At 37.0% G+C, this 25,733-nt stretch overlaps 1 protein-coding gene across 1 annotated transcript in view; it reads left to right on the top strand.

The window, feature by feature from the left end:
• The window catches only part of USP9X (ubiquitin specific peptidase 9 X-linked), a 103,518-nt gene that overhangs the window by 25,334 nt on the left and 52,451 nt on the right, over positions 1-25,733 (top strand). Inside the window, exons 2-13 of the mRNA XM_074152990.1 lie at positions 799-1,052; positions 2,963-3,108; positions 3,412-3,491; positions 9,561-9,673; positions 10,433-10,651; positions 11,833-11,948; positions 12,199-12,450; positions 12,527-12,665; positions 14,936-15,088; positions 19,047-19,151; positions 20,627-20,833; positions 21,761-21,897. Of these exons, the coding sequence (XP_074009091.1) occupies positions 957-1,052; positions 2,963-3,108; positions 3,412-3,491; positions 9,561-9,673; positions 10,433-10,651; positions 11,833-11,948; positions 12,199-12,450; positions 12,527-12,665; positions 14,936-15,088; positions 19,047-19,151; positions 20,627-20,833; positions 21,761-21,897 (1,763 nt within the window). The 5' untranslated portion in view covers positions 799-956. The remainder of the gene's footprint in view (positions 1-798; positions 1,053-2,962; positions 3,109-3,411; positions 3,492-9,560; positions 9,674-10,432; positions 10,652-11,832; positions 11,949-12,198; positions 12,451-12,526; positions 12,666-14,935; positions 15,089-19,046; positions 19,152-20,626; positions 20,834-21,760; positions 21,898-25,733) is intronic.

Genomic DNA, 25,733 nt, shown 5'->3' with positions numbered 1-25,733 from the left:
GATTGAATCAGGAACTTAGTACTGTGAAATAAATCTTGCTGAAACCTCATACAATTTCTTCTACTACCCTACTTGGCTTTTGAGATTTTCTGAGGACCGTTGTTGGTTTATGTACTGCTTGGAAGTCTGAGTTGCTCTGGAAAATTATGGGGTTTTTTCTGTGGTTACGCAGTGCCCTGTGATAGCGAGTGGAATTGCTGGTATAACTTATACAGCTTTTTATTTCTGTATTTAAACAGTACACAATGAAGCTGAAATACATAGTGATTATTGAACTGCTGGTATATCATGATTACAAGATCGACAAATAAATCCGCTATCACGATTTTCTTTGTATAATCCACTAGAATACTTGGTGGGTATCTCAGACATCCGCAGTTGAACAGTGTCAGGAGAAGAGTGTTGGAAAAGATGACAAATTTAGCTGTTTATGCTCTTAACCAGGTCATTTCTACATAGCTCTTGATCAGCACCTTGAATTCAAATTGAAAATCTTCTGTGGCATTTCGAGTACAATGGAATCAGAGTAAACAGCTGCATTCTGTATGCGTGTCAGTTTCTCAGTGGTATAGAGGTAATTAACAGTGTAATTTTTACTTAGAACATTAAAATAATGTTAAGTATTTCAAATGTTTCCTTTTTCTGATGTCAGCTGTACTCAAGGAAAAGAAATACTAAGTCTAATAGAAAAGTTTGTTTATAGCAGTGTATTTGGGTTTGTAGTATTCTTTTCCAGGTACGAATTACTTTTATAGGCGTGTATCAATATAGCATATTGTCCTTTTTATTTTTTTCCAGGTTATGCAATGGTCTCTGCAAGATGGCATGTTCTTGAGTTGGAGCTTTTTAAGGCGAGCATATGCTGGTACTTCAACTTTACTAAGCGGACTATAATTTCTTCTCTCACAACAACTACATAAGCAGACAAAATTGCAAAGATCTGCCCTGTGTCGAGTATGACAGCCACGACTCGTGGCTCTCCGGTAGGAGGGAATGATAGCCAGGGCCAGGCTCCTGATGGACAGTCCCAGCCTCCCCTCCAGCAGAATCAGGTATGGTATTAACAATCGAGTTGTCTAAAAATAAAGTTCCTCAGAAATAGTCTTTCTGAATTATTTGAGTTTGTATATTCCTAGCGATGTCTAGTTAAATTAGGTATATTTTTTGTGTGCGTCTGGAAGTATGAAAAGATACTGTGAGGGATGAAGGCAGTGCTATTGGCAAAGTAGATACTGTTAGGGAGCACTGCATTGCAAAAGTTGCTCCCTTTTCAGGCAGTGGCATAGTTCTTTCAAGCATATTTCTTTTGGATAAGAAGCCTTCCTGGAATTATATCAGAAGCTTCCTCAGAACCACATTGTAGACTTACCTGCCACAGATTGGTAAAGCTGCTCTCTGTGAGTTCAATTTATGCTCAGTTCTGCAAAAGTACTTTTTGGATAAAACAGCTTACAAGCAGATACCAGCTCTTCAAGACCAGCTTCATCTAGGTCTCCGTTCATTGTACTAGACTTCCTGAACAACTTAGCATGTTTTTGTTGGACCAGGCTACCCTGCTTTCAAAAGACAAGCAAAACCTTTCAAATACTACATCATAACGTGATGAATCTTCTTTGTTGGGGGGAAAAAATACCAGAAAAGATACTTTTAAACAGTGCAGCCAAACCCATTCAAGAGAAAAGCCACACTTTGTCATTTAATTCGATATGAAGATATTATTTGTTTAATATGATACGGTTTAATGACTGTTACTTTCTGAGAATGAATTGTTCTTTGGAACATGTGTAGTGGGCTGACCCTGGCTGCCAGGTAAGCCTCCACCCCATTCCTCACTCCCACTGCTTCAGTGGAATCGGGGAAAGAATTGGAAGGGAAAAGTGAGTAATTGTATGGGTTGAGATAAAGGCAGTTTAATGAGGGAAGCAGTAGGGGGGGAAATGTGGTGCAAACGCAGTCACTCACCACCAGCTGATGGATGCCCAGCTAGTCCCCAAGCAACAGCTACCTTAGAGAGAAGACCCCCTGCCCCCCTCCATGTTTATTGCTGAGCATGACACTATATGGTACGGGGTATCTCCTTGGTCAGTTCAGGTCAGCTGTCCCAGCTGTACTCCTTCCCAGTCTGTTGCCCAGCCCAGCCTACTTACTGCTGGGGGATGAAGTGGGAAGTGCAAGGCCTTGAGTCTGTGCAAGCACTATTCAGCAACAGCCAAAACATTGGTGTGTTATCAATACTGTTTTGGTCACACATCCAAAACCCAGCACCACACAGGGCGCTGTGAAGAAAATTGACTCCACGCCAACCAGACGCAGTACAACATGTGAAAAATGTTCTTGAGGTTTTGGTCCTCCCTTGTCCTCCTAAATCTTGCTGTTCTGATTGGAATCTTTATTATTGTCAGTTCATACTATTTCTGTATACAACTAAGCGTGCATCTACAAAATGTATTGTTTTTTGTGTGGCCCATCAAAATGGGCTTTACTAATCATGTTCTTGGAGGTTGGTTAGTAGCCAGCTGTAGTAGCGTTACTCATTTTTAGCAAACATTTTTGGAAAATATTTTTTATGATAGTTTTCTTCCATGCTGTTGCTGAAGTTTGTCTTTCTACCTAAAATACTCAGCTTTTCTGCAGAAGATTTGTAAAAACCGGAGCATCCCTATAGTCTTTATTTTCACCTTCTGGGTAGGTGGTCTGCTGATAGTAGTAGTCTTACAAAAAAACCCCACTTTCCTCACTAGGAAAATAGCTTAATTTTTAAACTGTCAGGATAGAAAGCATATAGCGCATTTTATGCTCTAGTTTTTGTTAATAAATCTGAAATCAAATGATTTTATTATATTTTATGATGACAGATACTTACTTCAAGTGATTCTTTGAAACACAATGTGAAGCAAAAATGTCAAAATAAGTGGCATGCAAGTGCAGGCACTATTTAAAGTATTTTCTGTACCAATTTTAGACTTCTTCACCTGATTCTTCCAATGAGAACTCCCCAGCTACCCCGCCTGATGAGCAGGGCCAACGAGATGCTCCACCCCAGCTTGAAGATGAGGAGCCTGCATTTCCACATACAGACCTGGCAAAGTTGGATGACATGATCAACAGGTATTTTCACACCTTTTTCAGAGAGTATAGATTATTTGTGTGAATATCTTGATAGCAGAATCAGGATTTTGCATCTTTGTTTCACTGGATTTCTTGAAATATGTTTTTTTTCATTGGGTTAGCATTGTAAAGAGAAAGAGGCTCAAATCAGAAGGTTGTGGTTTTTTAAGTGGAGAGCTCATTAGGGCCTTTAAAAAGGTGTATTCTTACCCTATATTAAAAGCATTACAAAGAGGCAAGGACTCTTGATTTTTAAGAAGTACAATTGAAATACAGAGGGGTTTGTTTTGTTTTTGAATATAGGCCTCGATGGGTTGTTCCTGTATTGCCGAAAGGGGAATTAGAAGTTCTTCTAGAAGCTGCTATTGACCTAAGTAAAAAAGGTAAGCTGAAAAGACAATTAATCAGTATTGGGCCAGTGTGTAAAGTCTTTTCTTGTTCTTTTGAATCCTTGGTAGAGGCTTAAAAATTCTTAATTCCTTCTGTTACAACCCTGGTCCTGAAGATTGTGTCAGAGTGGTATGCAGAACCTTTGTAGATCAGAAATTTTAAAAAGCCATCAATGCTGTTAGAAATTAGGTGCCTTAGATGAGTAGAGAAGTTGAATAAGCTCACAACAATAAAAATCTTGTCATTCCTGTTCTACCTGTTTTTTACATTCACTTTGATATCAGACCTAGGGGGTTTGGTCTTTATAACAGATACTAAAATTCAAAGAATTCTGTTTTTTAAAAATAGGTTACTAATCTAGCTTTCCAAACGTCTTGCCATGAAATTTTGTTCAAATTTGGCACACACATACTTTTGAGAATATAAAAGTTAGAATTTTGAACGGCATGACTTAGACTAATAATTGTACCTTATTGCTTGCTGTGTCTGACTTGCTTGGAAGTAGGAGGGTTCAGTATCAGGACCGTGTATGTGTTTGCTAAATTGCGCTAGTCAGATTGACAATTTTGTCATGTGTTCTGGAAAGTTCTGTTCTCCCGGAAAGTTGTTTTGGTCTCCTGTTTCAGTCAGTATTTGTTGCCCCAGTATTTGAGTAATACCAGAAGCCAGATCAGAATATTTTTCTAGGAGATCTACGCTTACCCGGTAGCTGTGTTTTAAATGCAGTGACGTATAAATTGTCTGTTCCTTACTTTTGCATAGCTGCACCAGAACAACTTCATGTTAATAAAGGTTATTCTTAGGCAGTTTTAAGAATGAAAAGCTTATTGTGGTCATGATGTTCTGGGTTATCTCGATTGTTTTCTGTAAGTCTTTTATGCTTTAGAGCAGTCTCTGGAGAAACAAAAGTTAGGGTGTATCCTTGTGATCCAAAATAGGATAATGACATGTTGTTGCCAACACTGATTTATCAGCCGTAGTTGCGCTTGGAATTGCCGCCTTTGCATGTAGCTGGGTTTGGCAGGAGTCTTAAGGTGAGTATACAATTTTCAAGTGATCGCATCTGTTCAGGAGCAAAGGAAATGCCAACTTATGGAAAGAAAATGCAGTCATCTTTGTGTCTGGGCTGTGGGAACAGTGCAATAAAAAGAAATTTCTCTGCTTGTGATTTGTGAGAGAGGAGATGTATGTACTGCCAGCTGTTAAGTCATCTTTTTTAAAAAAAGAAAACCAAAAAACTGTCAATGCAATGAAGTAATAAGAGCAGAATGAGATTTTTGGCTACTCCTAACATCACTGTACTTCTCCAAAGCATCAGACTTAGTAGAAAGTTCCTAAACAAAATGTCTTCTCTTTTTCCTCTTGAAGTCATGAAAAACAGTGGAAATCTGTTCATATGCTTTATGGACTTTGATTTTCATTAAGTTGTTGATGTCCAATTCGGGAAAGGGCTTCTGCATTGCTATTTAATTATTCTTACTCTTGCACTCAAGATGAATTCCTATGTGTGTATGTACACAAGGATTATTGAAGAAGGAGAAAGCAAGGAAAGCTGTTAAAGTAGTTGTTTGTTAACTGTGTTATCTTTACAGTTACATCCTAGATTTTTTTTTTTCTCACTACTTGAAGTTACATGATGGCTCAGGTGGTTCTTTTTTAAATAACTGTCAGTGCTCAGGGAATGTGATAGGGTGCTCGCTTGGTGTAACTGACACCGGCTAGTTCAAAACTTGGCGGACACTGTTTCAGAGCTGTGTATATAGGGAGAATATAAATGATTGTAATGTACGTTTTTAATAGATCAAAAATGTGTTCCGTTATCTCAGTAAGATCTAAAATTGGACACCTTGCTACTTGTCTTTGGGCACTTTTCTTAATCTGAGTTCTGTTTCAAAAGGGAAGAACTGAAAAGAGAAATGGAAAAATTACATAAATTCTGTATTGCAGTCTGTAACTCGTTCTGATTGTGAAGCAACAAAACCTAAAAAGAGCCCACAAAATTTTTTTACCAAGCATCATTTGCTAGTGGTTAGGGTTCTTAAGTAGCTTTTATTCATAACTTTGCCAGTGGCCATCAGCATTGGCATTCTGGAGCGAGTTTGGGATAACTACTGTCTTTGTGACCCTGTCTATAAAATAGAGGTGATATTTGTGTACTCTTTAAATCTTTCCAGGAACTGAAATTGAAAGGGACATAACTGACCTGAATTGAAAGTACCCATAGGAATTAGATGTCATCATTACCACCTTCAAGTTCAAGGAGCAAATTTGACAGAGTAGTATGAATCCTGTCTAGACTGTGACTTGCATTATTCCTGGCAGATGCATTTATTTATGGAAGATTATCTTCTTATCTGTAGGGATCAATGTATTGTTCTTCATTAAGTAAGGCATGAGACTATCAAATGATAGTCTGGAGTTAGTTGCTAATAGAATAAAACCTATTTGAAAAATAGTATTTAATACCAAGACTGATGTTTTATCTTCACAATAATTCTGGAATACTTATGAAGTGTTTTGAATAATGAGATTTCCTCCAGAAATAAATGTCACAGTGAGTTGGATGCTATAAATTTAAAAGTGTAAAAAAAAAAAGTTTGTTTTTATTTTTTAATAGGCTATAATATTCTCCACTCTTTCTTTTAAAATCCCCATAACAACTCTGCACTGTTCCACTTTTGTTGTGAATTTTATCAGTCTTAATGTTTACATTAAATTTTTAACATGCTGCCAGAACTTTTCAATGTGACACACACAAGCAAGATGCAAGGCAACTTCTAGAATTTGTAGCTTATTTAAACTGAAGAGATTTCACTGCATAACTTAAACCTTCAACCTTGATCCTAAATCTTTGTTTTTCACGAATTACGAAGGCTTACACAATGTGAAAGAGTAGAGGCAGGCCCTAGAGCCTAACAAAAAAAAAAGCCTGCATGAGCACACGTGCATCCAAAATCTAGGCAGCCCAATTATGGGTGTTGTTTCCAGCGTCCTCTCTAAAGACCATCTCTCTCTGGATGATCCATCCGCATTTCTGTGGGACTGCTCTTGAGTTCCTTACTGAAGCCATAACTTGTTTGTTTTCTTCAAATGGTTATTTTTAGCCATCTATCTAAAGCAAGGACACCAAATTTGTGTTGTCACGTTCCAAGGTTTTTTAGCCAGGTGTTTGGGCTAGAACCAATTCAATGAAATGAACTACAGTTCAGTGTCTTGGTGTAGAAGGATTCTCATACTCTGATGATTAAGAGTTATTGAAAGTCTGCCAGAATCTGTGAGTGCCATGCGTAGCCACTGTGCCCATGGGCAAGTGTGGGTTTCCCTAGAGCTCATTAGCTTCAGGTCACTGTCAGTTCTGCACGGTTTGAGCTAGCCCTTACCAAACTGCTGAAAGGTTTCTGTGCTGCAATTCCTGAGGCTCCAGGTCTGGGGGGGGCTTCACCGGCACAGCACCACACAACCAGCTCTGCGGTTGCAGCTACAAAGTTGTGTAATCCAATGTCCTGGAGAAGAGGAACTGGGTGATTTTCCTTGGGGCTTTGGTGGTCCAACCCTATACTGTTGATTACCCTTCAGATGCATCAGAGTTTGTTAATCTACAGTTGCACCTGGACTGAGAAGTTTTGTGGACCCAGAGTGTTTCTGCTCTTGTGGCAGGAGTAATACACTCTGTGTGGTTTATCTGGCAAATTGACCACCTTTGAGCACACGTACAGAAATCAAATGGCCTTCTGTTCTTCCTCTAATTCTCTAATTGCAGCTACCATATATTGTGTGTTGCACATCACCTTTTCTTTTCATATATACTTTTTCTCACTGCATAATCCATTTCTCTAACTTTTCTCTAAATACTTAGGTCAGGGCTGCATGCACTTACTTATCTCTTGTATTCTTCCTTATCTTTCTCTGCCCTCAGAATTTGGACAACAGGGAGAAAAACGTTATCTAAGAGTTAGTGGTATGGAATCTGATTCAAGCAGTAGTTGCCAGGTGTCTAGTGTAATTAATGTTTCTCTTCTCGCTGTCTTTGGATAACTCTTGCTTCCTCTCCTAACCTCCTTTCTCCTAGGACTCCTGTACTCTGCTTTTGATAATACTCTGCTCCTTGTAGACACCTAGCCTTGGTTCCTTCCATAAGTGTCATTTGTTGTTTCAGCAGTGTGCAGCATTGTGGGAAAAGGCAGAAGGTGATTGTAGATCCAGGAGTCATACAAGTATTTTCTAAGGGTCTACATCTTCCAAGTTCAGTGAAGTACAGAAAGGACAGTGTATTTTGAAACATATTCTGTTTTGGTATTCCTGAACTTGGTTTGAAATGTCTTGCTGACTGAAGCTGGCCAACCACTGTGGAGGAATATGGTCCAAAGAAAGTTTAAGAGATATTTCAGTGCAGTATACTGGTACTCCAAGAAGCGTTAAAATCATTGAGTGCCTGCTTTGTATTCAAGAATTAAGTTCATTGTTACGTTTGGGTTCAGAAAGGAAGGTTTCTCATAGGTCAAGTCGACCATGTTGGTTCCCTTCGCTGTCCTGTGTTTTGTATAAATTGTGAAGTTGCCACCTTTACCTCCTTGAGAAGTTAATTTAACAAAGTCCTTTGTTTACTGCAAATGCCTGGGGTTTAGGCAGCGTCTTCATCTCTCTTCTCTTGTCATGTTGTCATTCCTGTGGCTTACAGCTTTTTGTTATCGGTCTTAGCACTTAGTGTATAGTGTAAGGATGTCAGCTATCCAGACTGCAAGTTACATCGGAAGATAATGTGGATTTCTTTTATATTTGGCCACGTACCTCTGGTACATCATGTACCTCTGGTAATGATAAAAAGAGGGAACACTGGAGTAGTTTTCAAGGAAGTGATGGGAGCTCTCCGAAGATTCCTGCTTTACTCGAGTTACTTGAGAGCTGCACGTACCATAAGAGTATAGGATAGCGAGCCCTGTTACAGGGGTTTGGAAAGCCTTTGTGGTATTTACTAAAAAGCAGGGCAGATGTTCTATGAACACTTCTGAAAGGAACCTCTGTTGTACAGTTGTTAGTGGCTACGAGGAACTTGAATTTGATAACCAAATCACTCCTTCCCAAACCAGTGGAAGTTACTGCCAAGATGTCTCATTAAGGAAATTGTGTGTGGGAGGTTGGGGGGTGATGGCGGTAATTTTTGTGGATCTGGACGCTGTAGACTTGTTGAATGCCAAGATTCCCTGATTGAAAATTAAACTTGTTCTGTAAAGAAACAGTGTAGGCAGGTCACAGTTTTCTTTTTATAATGTGCCCAATGGCTTTCATTGTTTCCAGTGTGTACTGATACATGTTTAATTTTTCTGTTGAGTTTTAGCACTATTTAGGTTTTCGAACTGAATTTTTGAAGGGGAATTACAGATTTCTTGAAATACTGGGTTATAACTAACTGCAGAGTTTTAAAATAGTTAAAAGTATGGACTACCATTCTTTAATTTTAAAATTAACATACGGCGGCTGCAAAGGTTTATGGCATCTTTGGGGTCTAGGTATGTTGGGTCCTGGCAGCAGAGTTGCAAGAAACTGTACTTCGGGTAAGTGTGAGACAGAAGGATTCATGTTTATTTTTGCAGGTTGATTGTCCCTGGGGAGCTGGGCAGGTCTCACCCTTTCTTCTCTTCACTCACTGAGTTTTACTGATAGCAACCAAATAAGACGAGAGCATAAACGCATGTATACCAGAAGAATGGAAGCTGAAGATTGTTCTTATTGTTATTTTTGCTACTGTATCTTTGAGTGTTACAAGCGTGGGAAAAAAACTCATCCTATCACATGTTTTAAAAATAATTTAAATTATCTAAAGGAGTGAAATTTTTGAGGTGGCTTTTACAAGAACATTAATCTATCAGGTTTTTGTGTGCTCAAGCTTGTAAGTTTGTCTTCATCCAAGGCTTCTCTTTTTAAAATAATTCTGAAACTTTGAACACCAAACCAAAGATTAGAAGTCCAAATCGCTACTTTCAATATTTAGAAGTTCATGTTACAATCAATGAAACTGCATATCTAATAGTCCATTTTTTTTTTTCTTTTCTGTTTTAAAATAGGCCTTGATGTCAAAAGTGAAGCATGCCAGCGATTTTTTCGAGATGGGTTAACAATATCTTTCACAAAAATCCTTACGGATGAGGCAGTGAGCGGATGGAAGTTTGAGATTCATGTGAGTTTTTAAAGTTGTGTTTCTGAAAAGCATAGAAATTTAAATGAGAAAGGAGACTGCCTTTTTGTGACTATGAGGAGGCTGAATCTCATTTTTGAAACTCAGCAGAGAACTGGGAGAACTCTTGTACACATGGCTCTTGGAAGGGGAAAAAAGTCATCCTTCTATCATTGTTTCATCTTATTGCCGCTGGTGTTTTTGGAAGGAAATAAAACATGAGAGGTGATATGGGGAGGAACTGAACTTTGTATGTTCAGTAGTGCAGCTCTTGTTAGGCAGGTTGGCTTTGGCCGGATGTCTAGAGACCTGCTTATTTTTATGTGCATGCTAGGACATGAAAATGTGCTCTTTTACTAAAAGCTTTCAGCAGCCTGCTAACTTCTGAATGTTTATAGCAGCTGTTTGAATATGAAAACTACCTGTTGGACATCTAGTCACATGCCAAATTAGAAACTGTGAAGATCTTCATAAGCAAATTAAAGTCTGTGAGATAAATGAGTGAAAGAAGGAAAAGTTAATAGTTGGGTGGTGATAAGTGGATGTCTCGAAGAACCAAATATATTTGTGTCTTTTTCCTAAATTTAATTTTTAGCTGAAAACAATTTAAAGTTTAAAGCCTTTATTGAAGTACAAATTAAAATAAAACGTTGTTAAATTCTTATGTAACTCAGCATGCTAGGTGCAAATGGTTCAGAGGTTATAGTTCATATTCATCTAAGTCACCTGCCATATTCTTGGTGGTTGTTTTTTTTTTAATAGAGATGTATTATTAACAACACTCATCGACTAGTGGAACTCTGTGTGGCCAAGCTGTCCCAAGATTGGTTTCCCCTTCTTGAACTTCTTGCCATGGCCTTAAATCCTCACTGCAAATTCCATCTATACAATGGTACTCGTCCTTCAGAAACCGTTCCTGCAGGAGTCCAGCTCGCTGAAGATGAACTTTATGCCCGTCCTCCTGACCCACGATCACCAAAGGTAGGAGAGCATTTTCACGCTGTATTTTTAATTTTAGGCAGTGTTACTTAAATGCGTAGAGAAGTGTTTTTAGAGGGGAAAAAAAACCCCAAACCCTTTCATTCTCTATATCGCTAAGATGTTCTGCTGCTTTTGACTTGTATATGAAGCCACGATAGGTTAAATTTCCCCTTCCAACTCTTTCAGTCTGGTCCATGATCAAAATGTGTTGTGTTTCTGTGGTAAGGTGGCACAACTCTATTGGAATGCCATTTACTGTTCTCATTGGCTTGATTGTATTTGCCAGTTGACGGGCTTACCTTCTCACTCAGCATGAATTTGAAGGTGACTTATTTTGAGGAGGAGATTATGTGATAGAGTAGGAATTTTCTCTCCCTTTTCTTGTAGTTCCCAGTGATGGGAGAAATGTTTTTAATTGGACATGGGATGCCAGTGTCAGTGTGGTTTTGGGGTTTTTTTTGTTGTTTTGGTTTGTTTTTTGCGGGGTTTGGTGGGGTTTTTTGGATGGTGGCTTTTTGTTGGTGGGGTTTTGGGTGGGTTTTTTGTTGTTTTTTTTTTTTTTAACTGACAGCACAGATTAGTAATCTGCTGTAGTTCTTGGGTCTTGAATTTTTCAGAATTATACTAGTGCTATTTGGAGTACAACTTAGGAGCTAACCAAATTATATTTTTGTTGCCTTTTTTTTTTCTTTTTAGTAGAACTGCTAGCTATGGATATGTAAGAACCAAAGATAAATAACTCTGTGTCCTTGGGCTTCCTTGCATTGCTAACTGTGTTTAGAAGAATGTTATTTTACATTCTTACTGCTTTTATCTACAGCATTATTGCACCCAAGGCTAGAAAAAAATACCAGGAATCATCATGCTTTTTGTATTAACTTAGAAGCCAAAGATTAACCTGAAGTATAGTATTTTTTATTCCTATATATTTGATAAAATTCTTTGAATAACTAATGTACAGCACCTGTTTTTTGACATGATAACAGGAAAGGTTGTGTTGCCTATTTCTAAGCATTTCCTTAAAAGTGAATAAACTATATAGGCAAGTTCACTGCCAATTCTATTACTTTGTAGCAGTTTGTGTAAGGACTTTTTTAAAGCAAGTTTTGTTACTGACAGCTACTTGAAAGTATTTATAGATGATAATCTGTAAATGTAAAAAAATGTCTATTGTATTGCAGGGTTGGCTAGTAGATCTTATCAACAAGTTTGGCACATTAAATGGATTTCAGATCTTGCATGATCGTTTCATGAGCGGCTCAGCATTGAATGTTCAGATAATTGCAGCTCTCATCAAGTAAGTTTTTAAAAAATAATAATTTACATATTTTAAAAAGTTGGAGTAAGTAAAATACGATGTTAGTGCAAAGCTTAGTCTTTTCTTGAAGCACTTCCCCTCACTCCATCTCTTTCAACTAATTGTGTTTACCCTTAACATTTCATGTGCTTGTAAATAGACTTGAGTTTCTTGAATGAATTGCTCCTTGCTATGTTAATATCATACAACTACTGATTATGACACTGATCTCTTTTTTCTTTCTTTTTAGGCCATTTGGACAATGTTACGAATTTCTAACATTACATACAGTGAAGAAATATTTCCTTCCAATTATAGAAATGGTTCCACAGTTTTTAGAAAATTTAACAGATGATGAACTGAAAAAAGAAGCAAAGAATGAAGCCAAAAATGATGCCCTGTCCATGATAATCAAATCTCTAAAGAACTTAGCTTCAAGAGTTCCAGGACAAGAAGAAACTGTAAAAAACTTAGAAATATTTAGGTTAAAAATGATACTTAGGTAAGATGCTACTCCTAATATCAAATGCTGCTTCTGATATTTTTTTCACTCTTCTTACATTTAATTTCTCTTACAGGTTGTTACAAATTTCTTCTTTCAATGGTAAAATGAATGCACTAAATGAAGTTAACAAAGTAATATCCAGTGTGTCGTATTATACTCATCGGCATGGTAATCCTGAAGAGGAAGAATGGCTTACAGCTGAAAGAATGGCAGTAAGTTCTTCTCTTAACCAGAATTCATTGAATAGATTTTTTTTCCTCCTTATTACTTTATTTGTAGAAGTAGCTATATATTACAGATCCTGCACACGCTGTTAATTTCCGTATCTAGTGTCATAAACAGTAGGTATCACATCATGGTAATAAGTCATTTCAATAGTAGTCTTACTGTGAAAAATTGCTGTATTTGTTTCATTTGTGTGAGAATTATTTTCAGTGCTGCTGAAAACATGCTTTAAAAATGGATCCATTAATAGTACGGGGTTTATATAGTGGTTTAAAAAAAAAAAAAAGGCCCCAAAAAACCCCACCAGACTACATCCTTATTTAAATGAACTTTAGTACCACTGTACCTAAAAATTGAATGTTCGTTTAAATAAGAATCTAGTCTGGGTTTTGTGCTCCAAGTAACTTTTTCTCATTAGAGTTTCATAGATTGGTCCAGGCCGGAAGGGACCTCCAAAGGTCATCTAGTCTGACCTCCCGGCAGTCAGCAGGGACACCCCCAACTAGACGAGGTTGCCCAGGGCCTCGTCGAGCTTCACCTTGAATATCTCAAGGGAAGGGGCCTTAACCACCTCCCTGTGCAACCTGTTCCAGTGTTCCACCACCCTCATAGTAAAGAACTTTTTCCTAATATCCGATCTAAATCTCCCCTTCTCCAACTTAAAGCCATTGCCCCTCGTCCTGTCACTGCAGGCCTTTGTAAACACATTCTCCCCAGCCTTCCTGTAGGCCCCCCTCAGGTACTGGAAGGCTGCTATTAGGTCTCCCCTCAGCCTCCTCCAGGCTGAACAACCCCAGCTCCCTCAGCCTGTCCTCATAGCAGAGGTGCTCCAACCCCCTGATCATTTTAGTGGCCCTCCTCTGGACCCTCTCTATCAGGTCCATGTCCTTTCTATATTGAGGGCTCCAGACCTGCACACAGTACTCCAGCTGAGGTCTCACCAGAGCAGAGTAAAGTGGCAGAATCACCTCTCTGGATCTGCTGGCAACGCTTCTTTTGATGCAGCCCAGGATGTGATTGGCCTTCTGGGCTGCAAGTGCACACTGCCTGCTCTAAGTGATTGCTGCTCTTTTCACATTTCAGAAGCTAGATTCTTTGGTACAGAAAGTTCTAGATATCACATTTTTATTTTATTTGTTTATTTAATATTTACATACTTTGACTACTGTTTCATGCTTGAGTGTATATGCGGGGAACTATTAAAATGAGCATTTTAAAGTTAAAGTAAGGACGGTTTTCTCTTCATCTTTGTGAAATTTAATTGTGTTAAATGATTTTTGCACTTTTTCCTAAATTTCTACTCCATCTTTGTGACTGGCTACCTGTTGTGACATTTATAATCTGCAAAAGGACTGCTGACAAAAAAAAAGAATGACCGCAATTTGACTTCCTATTAGCAATAGGAGGAAATGGGCATCTTTTTTTTTACATATCCCTATAGTCGTGCTTCTCAGATGACCTCTGTTTCTCATGAATACCTGTAGATTTAAGTATTTCATGAGACTAGCTTGACTATTGTTAAGTCTGTAATCAAGGACACTGTTGAAGGTATGATGCTGTGTACGTTTGGGTTTTTTTTCAGTGCTCAAAGCACACACTGCTTTGCTTCAGTCAGAACAAAAAATACACGACCCTAATCTGACTGTATCAATGACACCACTGAAAAAAACTGCATCTACTTAAATAAGGCTTGAATATTTGCCTCTAATTCAATTAGAAACATTTAAAAAAAAAAACTCTGTAAGTGGCAGTACTTAAATAATCAAACCTTTTTGTATTTCAGTCCTTGCTTATGCCGTTTTTATGTGATATGCTGTAGGCATATCAGTAAAGCCGGAGGTGTCTTAAACAATATGGTTTTAACATTTAATGATTTTGAATTGGGAGAGAAAAATTGTGTTCCTTTAGTTGGAAGAGTTAACTGTTCTTCCTGTTGGCTTTTTATGTTTGAAGTTGTTGGAACATTTTTATGCTCGGAGTTCATGATTTTAATATGCCCGAAAAAATATTTCCCCTTAAGATATCACAGTGACCAGCATATTGGATTATTTAAAATGCCAATTTCTTTTTTTTAACAAGAAATGAAAGTTAAGAGATAAATAACTTCCTCTTGTGCTATGTCTTTCTCACTTCTCCCAATTAGAGTATTGTCTGTAAAGTCATTAATCTGTAACAGGTTGAGGTTTTTCTTTTTAGCTTAAATGTGACAATTAATCTCAATTAATTTGAGATGGCACTACTTTCTTTTTATATTCAGGAATGGATCCAGCAGAATAATATTTTGTCAATTGTGTTGAGAGATAGTCTTCATCAACCTCAATATGTAGAGAAGTTAGAGAAAATTCTTCGTTTTGTCATCAAAGAGAAAGCCCTCACTTTGCAGGATCTTGACAACATTTGGGCTGCACAGGTAAAGAGTTCAACTGCTTGTCTGCTACTATGCAGGGGGGATCTTACTGTGTGTCATGTATTGGGAAGACGATGACTTGTGTTTCTTATCCTTGGTTAGGCAAAAGTAAAGAAAATTTTGAAGTCAAATGGTGTTCTTTTTTGGGGTCCTGGATCTCAAAATTGTCTTCTCAAATGTCTTCAGTAGAAGGGGTCAACTACCTATGTACATAAAGTCTAAAGGAACAGTTCAGATCATGGTGGAAAGATTATCCCTTTTTAATAATAAGGAACCCTCAGTGTTGAGCAAAGTCTAGATTATGAGAGAACATGATACATTATGACTTACATATTCTTAATGCATTTAAAAGTATTATTGCTAATCTCAGAGTTCACCACAGTTGTACAAATTTGTCCTGGACAGAGTGCTATTAATAAGATCTATCATAATGACTATCCTAGAAGTTGTTTAACAACAAATTCTTTCTTTTATGTTGTGATGAGTGTTTTGGAAAAATTATAAGTTTTGCAATATTGGCTTATTTACTTAAATGATCAGTGAAGCTGGGCTTCCTAGCTGTGGGCTACTTGAGTTTAGCACACATAAAGGGCAGCTGAATAGACAAAATCATTATTAATTATTGGGTAGATAGAAAATAAAAGGTCATTTTAGGATAGAAACAAGCATGACACTATGTATCCTTGTTCATAAGTAATTGGTAGTGAAACTCTGACTTAATTGTACAAGTAGGCCTTTAGGCCAGTCTGTCAAGTGTGGGAAGGCTAAATCCAATTTCCAAGATAGAGGGCTGTACTGGTGTTGGCAGGGATAGAGTTAAATTTCTTCATAGTAGCTTATATGGGGCTATGTAGGTAAAGAAAAGGATTTACCTGTTAAACTCTTCTATGTCAACGCATGAGTTTTCTCGCTTCTACTCTTCTGATTCTATCCCTGACCTCATTGTGGGGTTGGGAGTGAGCAAGTGGCTGGGGGGTGCTTAGTTGCCAGCTGGGTTTATACCAGGACAAAGGCTAAGTCAGGAATTGGGTAGTATTACATCCCTAGTTAACATGTGTTCATGTTCTTCTGAAACTGTAACAGTTTGGCTTAAGTGGATTTGGGATTTAAGTTTGATTTGGGACTACAGGTGATATAGTGAAGGATTGACTTGAGAACTCTGGTGTTTCAACTAACTTCATAATCTCAAGACTTCAATTCCAGCATGATAATAACTGCACAGGCTGAAACTCAAGAAAGTCAGTATTTTTTTGTTAGCCCCAAGTCCTGTTAGAAAGTTACATCATGTAACAAAAGTAATACACAGATTCCCTGAATTAAGGTCTGGAATCATACTGTTAGTTTTCAGCTTGTGGTCTGTAGACCTTACCAGAGTGTCTTTGTAAGATGTCTGTGGGGAAAAAAGATGTTGAGAAGTTAGTTTGCTGTTAGTAGGCTTGTATTGGCTATATTAGAGCCTCACCTTTTTATAAGGAAGAAAAAAAAAAATCTGAAATTTGGAAAACAGTCTTCCAATCAATTGTATTACTCATAGTGCCTGGAAATGAGACATGGATAAGCTAGTTTAAGCCAAACTTTTTACCCTTCCAGAAAAGTGTGAATAAGTGGTGCGACCCTTAAAAGATAGGTATAGTCTACCCCAACAGTTGCAGGAAAAAAAAAAAAAAAAAGGAATAAATCTCCCATGCTCTCAAATACCTGGCTTTCAACTAGGTAATTGCCACAGTGCACTTGCTGCAGTTTTGCCCTGTATTTTCTTCTGTGTGAAAGTTGCATTCAGTAAGTATTATTCAGGTAGACCATTTCACTGTGGCTTTGGCTGTGGAATTAAAATAGACTGATAGGTATGAATACCAAAATCTGCTAATACAGAATTATTTTTACCAACTTCACTACTCCCTGTGTTCAGTAGTTTTTAAAAGTTCTTATTAAATGACTGCTTCTAAGAGCAGCTGGAGCATGAAATTCAGTAGCGAGGCGTTGATTTACTGTGTAGCTTTATATAACAGGCAGGCTATTTTAGCTCTGACTCAGTGCAGCAATGGTATGGTTTTGCTTTCAGGCTGGAGCCGTTATGTTGCTGCCTGGGTTTAGAGGGTGAGAGCGCACAAACTTACAGTTGATGGTTTAGATGTACCCTGAGAATCTCTGTATACAACTAGAATAAAAATAGTTTATGAAAAGTAATAAAATCATACTGCTTTTGCTGTTAGAAGGCAACATGAGTTTCAAGTTTTTTTTGAGGTGTTTTCATGTCTTACAAAGCTAGTGCTCACAAAATAGAAGTATATTTGATTTAAGGAATAATGTTGGAAGTCCCTAAAGGCAAGCATTAAGTTGCAGCCTGTTGAGTTGCAGGATAAGATACAGCTGCACAAGAAAGAAGATTGCAGAGGCTAGTATTGGAGTCTCCTTCCTTACATTCTGGAGCATTTAACTAAAACTTGACACTAGACACTTCCCTGTTTCAGTACGGCAAGCTGGCAGCTCACACACCAGGTTCCTTACCTCCTCCTACTGTCCTGTACTGCTTCCCTAGCCTTTTCTGTTCTTAAGGGCTTCTCTGTGTCTCTTAAAAGCCTGCCAAGACAAGATTGTTATATGCCTTATTCTTAGTCTTGCCCTGCCTCCCCAGAAGCTATGCATACTTTTTTTATTTTTTTAATTATTTTGTTATTTATTTATTATCAGGGCTCTTTCTGCCCTGTATGCTCTCAGTTTTTCTTTCTATCCAGGAAATAGTCTGGTCAGAGGAAAAAAAGTTACATGATGTTTTGCAAAATCAAGTGGAATAAGTGGTTTAGTAATTCCCTCTTTCTGACCCACAACATGAAAACTAGAGTTACTACTTAAATTCACCTTTTTTTAAAGAAGAATTTATGGCATACTAAAGAATTTACGGCACAGCATGAAACAAGCTGTTAGTCTCTTTTTTTGTTTTTAGTGAACCACTGATGCAAGCTTTTAGAAGGAAATGAGTTTCAAAACTTCTCATGTATGCATTTTTAATGCTGTACAAGATTAATTACATAAGAGTTTGTTTTCTTAAGTATTTGTTTCTCATTTTTTATTCTACGCTTAGAGGAAATTTTTCTACAGTGAATCAGCTATTGATTCACATAGTCCAAAATTGTTAGTTGTGAGTGCAGATTTAAAGTATGTGATTCGTTTTCCAGCCTGGGCCTGTAGGAAGGAAATTTTCTTCTTGCCCAGAGTTAAAATTGAGCTGTCTTTTTTTTTTTTTTCTTATCGTCTTCCACCTTAAATGTCAAAATTGTGGTAACACACCAAACTCTTATTTGAAACAGTGTCTAGTATATAACTCAACATCTTGCCATTACTTGTTTGATTGTTAGAGTTCGTCATTTTATAAGCTGCTGGACTTTAAAATGTTGTCTGCCAACAAGTTGTTTGTAATAGAAAGCTTTAGTTGTCCATGAATCCACAGGCACAAAGGAAGTACTTCAGCCTGAGAAACTATGTGGAAAGACTAAAAATTGTTTTACAGCTTAAAACACCTCAATGAAATGCATTAAGGAGGTAGATTTTGAGTCCTTTCTTTAAAAAAACAAACAAACAAACCTAAAGCACAAAACCCCAAAACTACATTAAAATACTGATTGTAAGTTAAAATACCCGTTTAGACTTTATCGTCTACTGTCCCAGCATTATTTTATTAAAAAAAATAAATATTGTGATACTGCAGTATTTATATTCTAAATAAATACTTGCCTACACACACAGAGAGCACGCTTCCATACTTCCACATACGAGGAATATCTAAATATTGTGACTTCCCAGTGAATTATTTATTCAGTTTGCCATGCTGTTCCCACAGCATCAGCTTTTCTTGCTGGCCACCTTGAACAGTCTCCTTGTAAAAATTATGTAGGATGTCTTGCTGCTTGACTTTATATGGATTGCTACAAATGTTGGTGGATTCTTTTTGTCTTCTTAACAGGCAGGAAAACATGAAGCCATTGTAAAAAATGTACATGATCTTCTTGCAAAATTGGCTTGGGATTTCTCTCCTGAACAGCTTGATCACCTGTTTGATTGTTTTAAGGTAACTGTGCATGTTTTGACTGTATTCAGAAAATAGGTTGTGAAGCTGGGTACAGATTTGTGACTCTTCCGGCATCTACTTTCTACTTATTTTTGATAAGGCAGTTTCCTTGTGTTAGAAAACTTTTTAATGCATATAGCAACAGTCTGTAATATTTAATATTAGAAATACTAGATTGTGCTATTTGTTAATGAGCATTCATTGTGACATTTTCGATTTCCTTCCTGTCTAAAGATTAGTTATGCCAGTTTCATCGACAGTTCTGTTTTCCAATTTAAATGCTTTTGGATAGACAAAACGTGTCATCTGTTGAGGCCTGTAGTATTAGGGACATTTAGGAATCCTGGGAATCTGCAATTTTTCAGATAAAAGAAGTTATTTATCTTAAATACCTTTTTGCATTTGTTCCAAATTATTAAGTGTTGGTGGTTTAGTAAATAATGTTTTTCTCCTAGCATCAGAGTAGTTTTCTTCAAGTTTATTGGGCATTGCTACTCTTGATCTTTAAGTAGAGGAGATGAAGGACTTCCATTCCCTGCTCCCCCAACTTTATCATGTAATAACTTTTTCACTGGTTAACATAGATATAGAATGAAACAGCCTCAGGAAGATAACGATAAATGTTTATAAACATAGAATGATACAATTGAAATCGCAAAACAACTTGTTTCTGAAAGTTTGTTATTCACTGACTTTTGATGTATGCTGACGTTAACATTTGTAGCTTCCACTAGTGGTGCTATCGGGCTGCTTTTCCTGTAGGAGGTGATCTACTGTACTAGAAAATGCAAGCCAGCTTTGTAGACTCAGTTTTCTGGTTTTAGACAAATGCGTTACAGTAGCATTTTGGCTTACACGCAATTTGTGCTCCAACTAGTGGAGGTCTCCTAGTTTGATAAATATGGGCCTAATGTTCTGTAATCTACATACTGAACTAAATACTCAGGAATATGTGTAAACTCTTGCTAGTCATGTCTGACCTTGAGAGATGTATATGAAGTAACGTTATATTGGAAACTTAATCAGAAAAAAGTTAAACTTAATGCAGAGCATGTTTGTTTTGGTCAGAGGCACCAGCGATATTAAAATTTTACTCATTTAGTGATTATAAGTTACTTAAGAAGTCTTAAGTGTAAGCACAGGAGTTTTGAGAAAGCATTTGCAAGAAACAGCTGAGTCCACTCTATTTTGACTGTTGGTGTACTTGTCAATGGTAATGTTAACTTTTATAAGCATATCTGTGATCTCTAAATAAAGATTTATTTTTTTTAAGTGTCAAGGTGAATACACTTTAGTTGTAAACACTACAGGAGCTGTTCTTTTGTGTCTGACATTGATCTAATGTGCTATTTATTTTTAAGGAAAGAAGTTAATGTGAAATTTTTTTATATAGTTGCACCACTATTGTTGCAGCATTTGTTATCAGTGCATTTGTTAAAAGACTGGTTTTCATATGAAATAAAATCTTTTCTTAGGCAAGTTGGACAAATGCAAGCAAGAAACAGCGTGAGAAACTACTGGAGTTAATTCGTCGTCTTGCAGAGGATGACAAGGATGGTGTGATGGCACACAAAGTGCTGAACCTTTTGTGGAATTTGGCTCATAGTGATGATGTACCAGTTGATATCATGGACCAGGCTCTTAGTGCCCATATTAAAATCTTAGATTACAGCTGTTCACAGGTGAGTAATCTGGTATCTTCTATTATGAATTCAATCACTGACAGTTTCCTTCCATCCCTCATAAAAAGCTCAAGGATTTTGGTAATTTAACATAAACGTTCCTTATCATAGATTTGTATGTTTGTACCAACATCCAGGTATTTTTAAAATGTTACGGGACATATTTTAAATAACAACACATTTTGTGCTTTAATTGGAGAGAGTGAAACGCATCAGTTTGCCTGTCTTGTTCCTATTGGTGACATACTGGAATGACGACATTGGAGGAATTGGAAAAGAACCCTACCGAAGTAAATCAGAAGAAAGAAAAATCAGCCCTCCTCCTGTCTTTGCTTTTTATTGAACACAATTATGCTAATTTGTTTGGGTGGGGTTTTTTTCCCAGGAAGTCCTTATGTATCTTCTATAATATTAGAAAAGACCTAGCAAAGGACAGTGAAAACTACTACATGCTGTTGTTCCCCACCCAAACTTCTTTGGAAGTCTGCCAGAATAGTAATTCATCGTAGTTTGAAATTAATCTATTATCTGTCGTGACAGATAGTGGCAGGTTTTGTTTCTTAGTTATTAAGAAACAGTTTCTCAATGTTTCTTGATGCTTTATAGCAGTTGAGTCTGAGTACCAGTGAGTAGAAATAAATGAAAGAAGGGAAAGAGCAAATTATTTAAACACTGATGAGCCTATGTAGCTACAGGTTTTCTTAAACAGGTACTGAATGCTTGAGTGCTTGAAGGCAGAGAGTTTGTAAGACACTGATAGCTTCTGCCAACGTGTAGTGCTGCTCAGATTCTTTTCTTGTATGCTTCAGGACTCAGTTGATCTAGTATTTGTGTGGCTTTGTATGTTCTATCTTGGAAACAAAATAAGGGAATGATGGTAGTTTCTGCAGTATTCTTGATTTTGATTATAAATGCTTGTTCTTTAAGGATCGAGATACACAGAAGATCCAGTGGATAGATCGTTTTATAGAAGAGCTTCGCACAAATGACAAATGGGTCATTCCCGCACTGAAACAAATTAGAGAAATTTGCAGTTTGTTTGGTGAAGCACCACAAAACTTGAGGTAGGAATGAAATGCAAGTAAAATTTTGTCTGTTAAAAGTTGAATGCGTTGTAATGAGGCAAATACTAAATTTTTTTACAAGAGGCAAGGAAAGCTCAGGTGAAATCATAACCTGTATTTGAAGATGTTATTGGGGTTGTTTTAATGTGTACAAACAGCCTCTAAAAATTCAGACACCTAGGTTCAGTAAGAGAGCATTACTTATTTCCTCAAACATGCTTTTATTAATTTTTAGAGTAGTAGTCTGACTTGTGGAAGATCTGGGTTTGTTTTTCTGTTATCCATGGACATCCCTGCCTAACAATGGAATTAGCTTAAAAAGGATAAATATATTTTGTGTGCATATATGTAGGCACATGCACACACAGACATGCTCACCCATCCCTATTCTTTGACGATAATTTTATACAGGCCATGTGGTTTGTTTACTTGAAATTAAAGGTGACTTTTTTGTCTGGGAAAAATACTGATTCTCTCTCCTGAATGAAAGAGCTAAGAAATGTGTTGGGTTTGTTTATTGTAGGGGTTTTTTGGGGTTGTGGGGGGATGTGTTTATTTGTTTTTAAAAGAAAGAAAAAAAGAATGGAAAAGCCATTGTCTGTTGGGAGTTGTTAATATACATGCTTGTTTTAATTATTTTAAATGTCTTCTCACTACAGAAATATCTGAGATTCTGTGCCCCTAGCATTTTTTGGTATCCACATCAGAATTTTTACAAACTCCAGAAAAATGTTGGTTTTGCATAATTGCTTTGTTTTAGTTCTTGTAAGCAGGTAAATATTCAAATCAGTGTTGCTATTACAGTCTACTTACAAGAAGGATCAAGGCAGGGAAAGTTGAAGAAAATAAGCTTTCAGTTTACACAACGCTATCTTCTTACTGATACCATTTTAAGGAGCTGTGATAATATGGCATTCCTGCGTTGTGGATTTTTCTTCATTCCTTTAGTTTGCAAATTCTTTCTCAGTTTTCCCGACATCTTAGTCCTTTTCAGTTCCACATTAATGATTGAATGGGGTTTTTCTGACAAGGTTACAATGTTACCTGCTTGTTAGCAGACAAGTCAGTTTCCTGTGTCTTGTCCTCATTAACCTTTTACATGCTCCAAGATCTAGGCAAATGTAGCTACCTGGTTATTTGTGGTACTTGTTCAAGTTGGATGCTTTTTAGCACACGCCTTAGCAAAGAGATTCTGCTTTAAGTAATTATTGAGGCAGAGCCCATTCAAGGCACTGATTAGGTTTCTGCTCTGAGTTAATCTTGGGAGGAACCTAATTTCTTTTCATTCTGGAAATTTAGGTTCCTTGTATGGTGTATATACAGTTCAATCTCTTGAATGTCCTTTTTTTTTTTTTTAATTTTTGTCAGACCGTCTCTTCTATTCCTCAGATTTTTAGGGAAGTCTGGATTGCAGTATGTGATAACACCTCATTTTTATGCAGAATTTGAAAACGCAGATGGCAGGAAAGAAAACTTTGAATTAAAGGTTTTAATCAAGGGATTTATAAGGACCTCTTCCTGTGGAGAAGCTTTTGTTAGCAAGATACTGTTGAAGACGTTTTTTTAGTCAGGTAGTGTTAGTGCCCAGGTGACTGGGAAACCTAGTGAGTGACAACATCGCTTTGAAATAATCAGTGAGTTTCCAGTCCTCTGAGTTTTCTGATAGCTCTTAAAATTGATAGTTTGGAAATTGCAATGCATACATCTAATTACTTGTTCCTATTAGCTTACCTTATCTGACTTGAAATTTTAATCTCTAGCATCCTTCTAGAATTTGGATTGAAAATAGATCAAAACAAATGTTTGTAATGACTGCCTCAAAAACATTTCACAGAGCTTTCTTTGTGCAATGTTAATCCTGTAATCGGTATCCTAGTCTTTTGGGGTAGTTCAGTTGATTGGCATTTGGCAATTAAAGTTTTGGTCCAGAACGACTAAGGCTGCTGATTCTTGGCAAAAATAAGTATAAATTATCTTATGCCATTGGCATTATAGGAATTCTTTGGAGGAGGAGGATTTAATTGTTGCTAGGTATTCATGCAGTTGAGCAAAGTGACAAATTGGTTATACAGTTGCTTTGACACAGCAAGACCTGACCACACAGAAATGCTACATGTTTCGGGAGGTTAAGCTTAAGCATAAGAAAATAATTCTTATTTAGGTGCAAGGATTCTTGTGAGTACAAGTACTTGTTAAGTACTAGTCAACTTCATTATTCAACATACTGACCTTTAGTGTACATATAATTAATAATCTTAATTTTCTCTGTGTTGGCTGATGGAAGTAGAGCCTCCTGTAGACCAATTTCAAGCACTTAAGATTGACCTGTATCTACTCAAGCAGTATAAGATTGGTATCCTAAATTACTTACCCAGAAGAATTAACTGAACATTGAGAGGACCTTCTGTAAAAGTTCAGGGGTTTTGTTAGTGCTTTAAGGCAACGTAGCCTAAACAGTAGAATTTGCTGGGACTGGTCACTGCTATTTGGACCTGTAATGTCTTCTTTTAATGGTACATAGCATTTATTCATCTAGTACAAGAACTCTCAACTTTAAAAGCTGAACTACGTATGTAGTATTATGTTGGGCAATAATTTTTTTAAAAATCCATTTCAATTAAGTTGTTCAGAATTTTGCCTTTGTCACTTCACCAATATTTTCCTAGCATATAAGCATGCATTCTGACTATTCAATGTTCTTTTTAGTATTTCCAAAGTACTTTGGCACTAATTTCAAAGTGCTACATTTAATAGAAACACAGTGAAAAGATGAGTTTTGCTGTTAACTGAGAAGCATGAAAATGTGAAGTCATTACTAAAGGAATGTGTCCCAATGGCAACATCATCGTTAGCCTAACCTCAGATGCTTAAGGAATAATTTTATAGTTGCATGTGAAGTTTGCTTTGATTCTAGAAAGCATGCCAGAAAGTCTTCTCAGATCAGCTTTTTTTCTGTGCTTAAAGAGAATGATCTTGCCTTTGACTCCATCCTAGCAGATGACCAAAATAACATCTTACGTGCTGCTCACAAATACTGTGTAACAACTCATAGCTCATAACTCTGGTTCTTATAATTATTCAACTTCTAGAAGCCGTTGCTAACCATGATGAATCCCTTGTGTCCAAGTTTAATGTTTGTGCATGTGGTTGAGGAAGGAGAAAAGTAAAAAATGTCTAGCACAGAAGATTTATTTAGTCTTCTGCTGATAAAGCTTTCCTTTTGTTGTACTTGCTAAGATTGATACAAATGCATAGTATTATGAGTATATAAATATACACAGCAATAGCTTGATTCAGCAAAATACCCTGTCCTGCTTCTGGTAGTCCTTTAGTTGTTTCATCATAGGTATTTCCCAAGTAGTCAGTGTTCTTATTTATTGTTATCTCTCTAGAGGTAACATCTTGGGTAGCCCCTAAAATAGAGACATCCAGTCTTTTGCTGGTTTTGCTGCCGATTATGCTGAGCAAGGAGGGTTGACGGAGATGGAATGATGTGTAATTGGAAAGTTTCTCAAAGTTGAAAACAAGATGTTCTTTCTGGGTATATAAAGTCCTGTATGTTTTCTTCCTTCATGCTTCCATCCGTTTTGTTTTCTCTCTGACAAATGTCTGGGTCTGTTTTTAAAACATGATTGGTGTCTTAAGTGCCCCTTTCAAGCTGTTTTGGAAAGTTCTGCAAATGATGAAATCTAATCTTCTGAAAACCTCTGTGCTTAGCAGGCCAAATTCTGTTGGTTGCAGATAACAAAATTATTGGAAGGGTGTTGATGGCTTCTGTCTTATAAACCCAAATTGACAGTGATCTTTGGCCCAGTGAATCAATTTATCTGTTGTTG

The sequence above is a fragment of the Numenius arquata genome, chromosome 1 (assembly GCF_964106895.1).
Source record: "Numenius arquata chromosome 1, bNumArq3.hap1.1, whole genome shotgun sequence".
Taxonomy (NCBI): domain Eukaryota; kingdom Metazoa; phylum Chordata; class Aves; order Charadriiformes; family Scolopacidae; genus Numenius; species Numenius arquata.
This window is presented reverse-complemented; position numbering and strand designations above follow the sequence as displayed.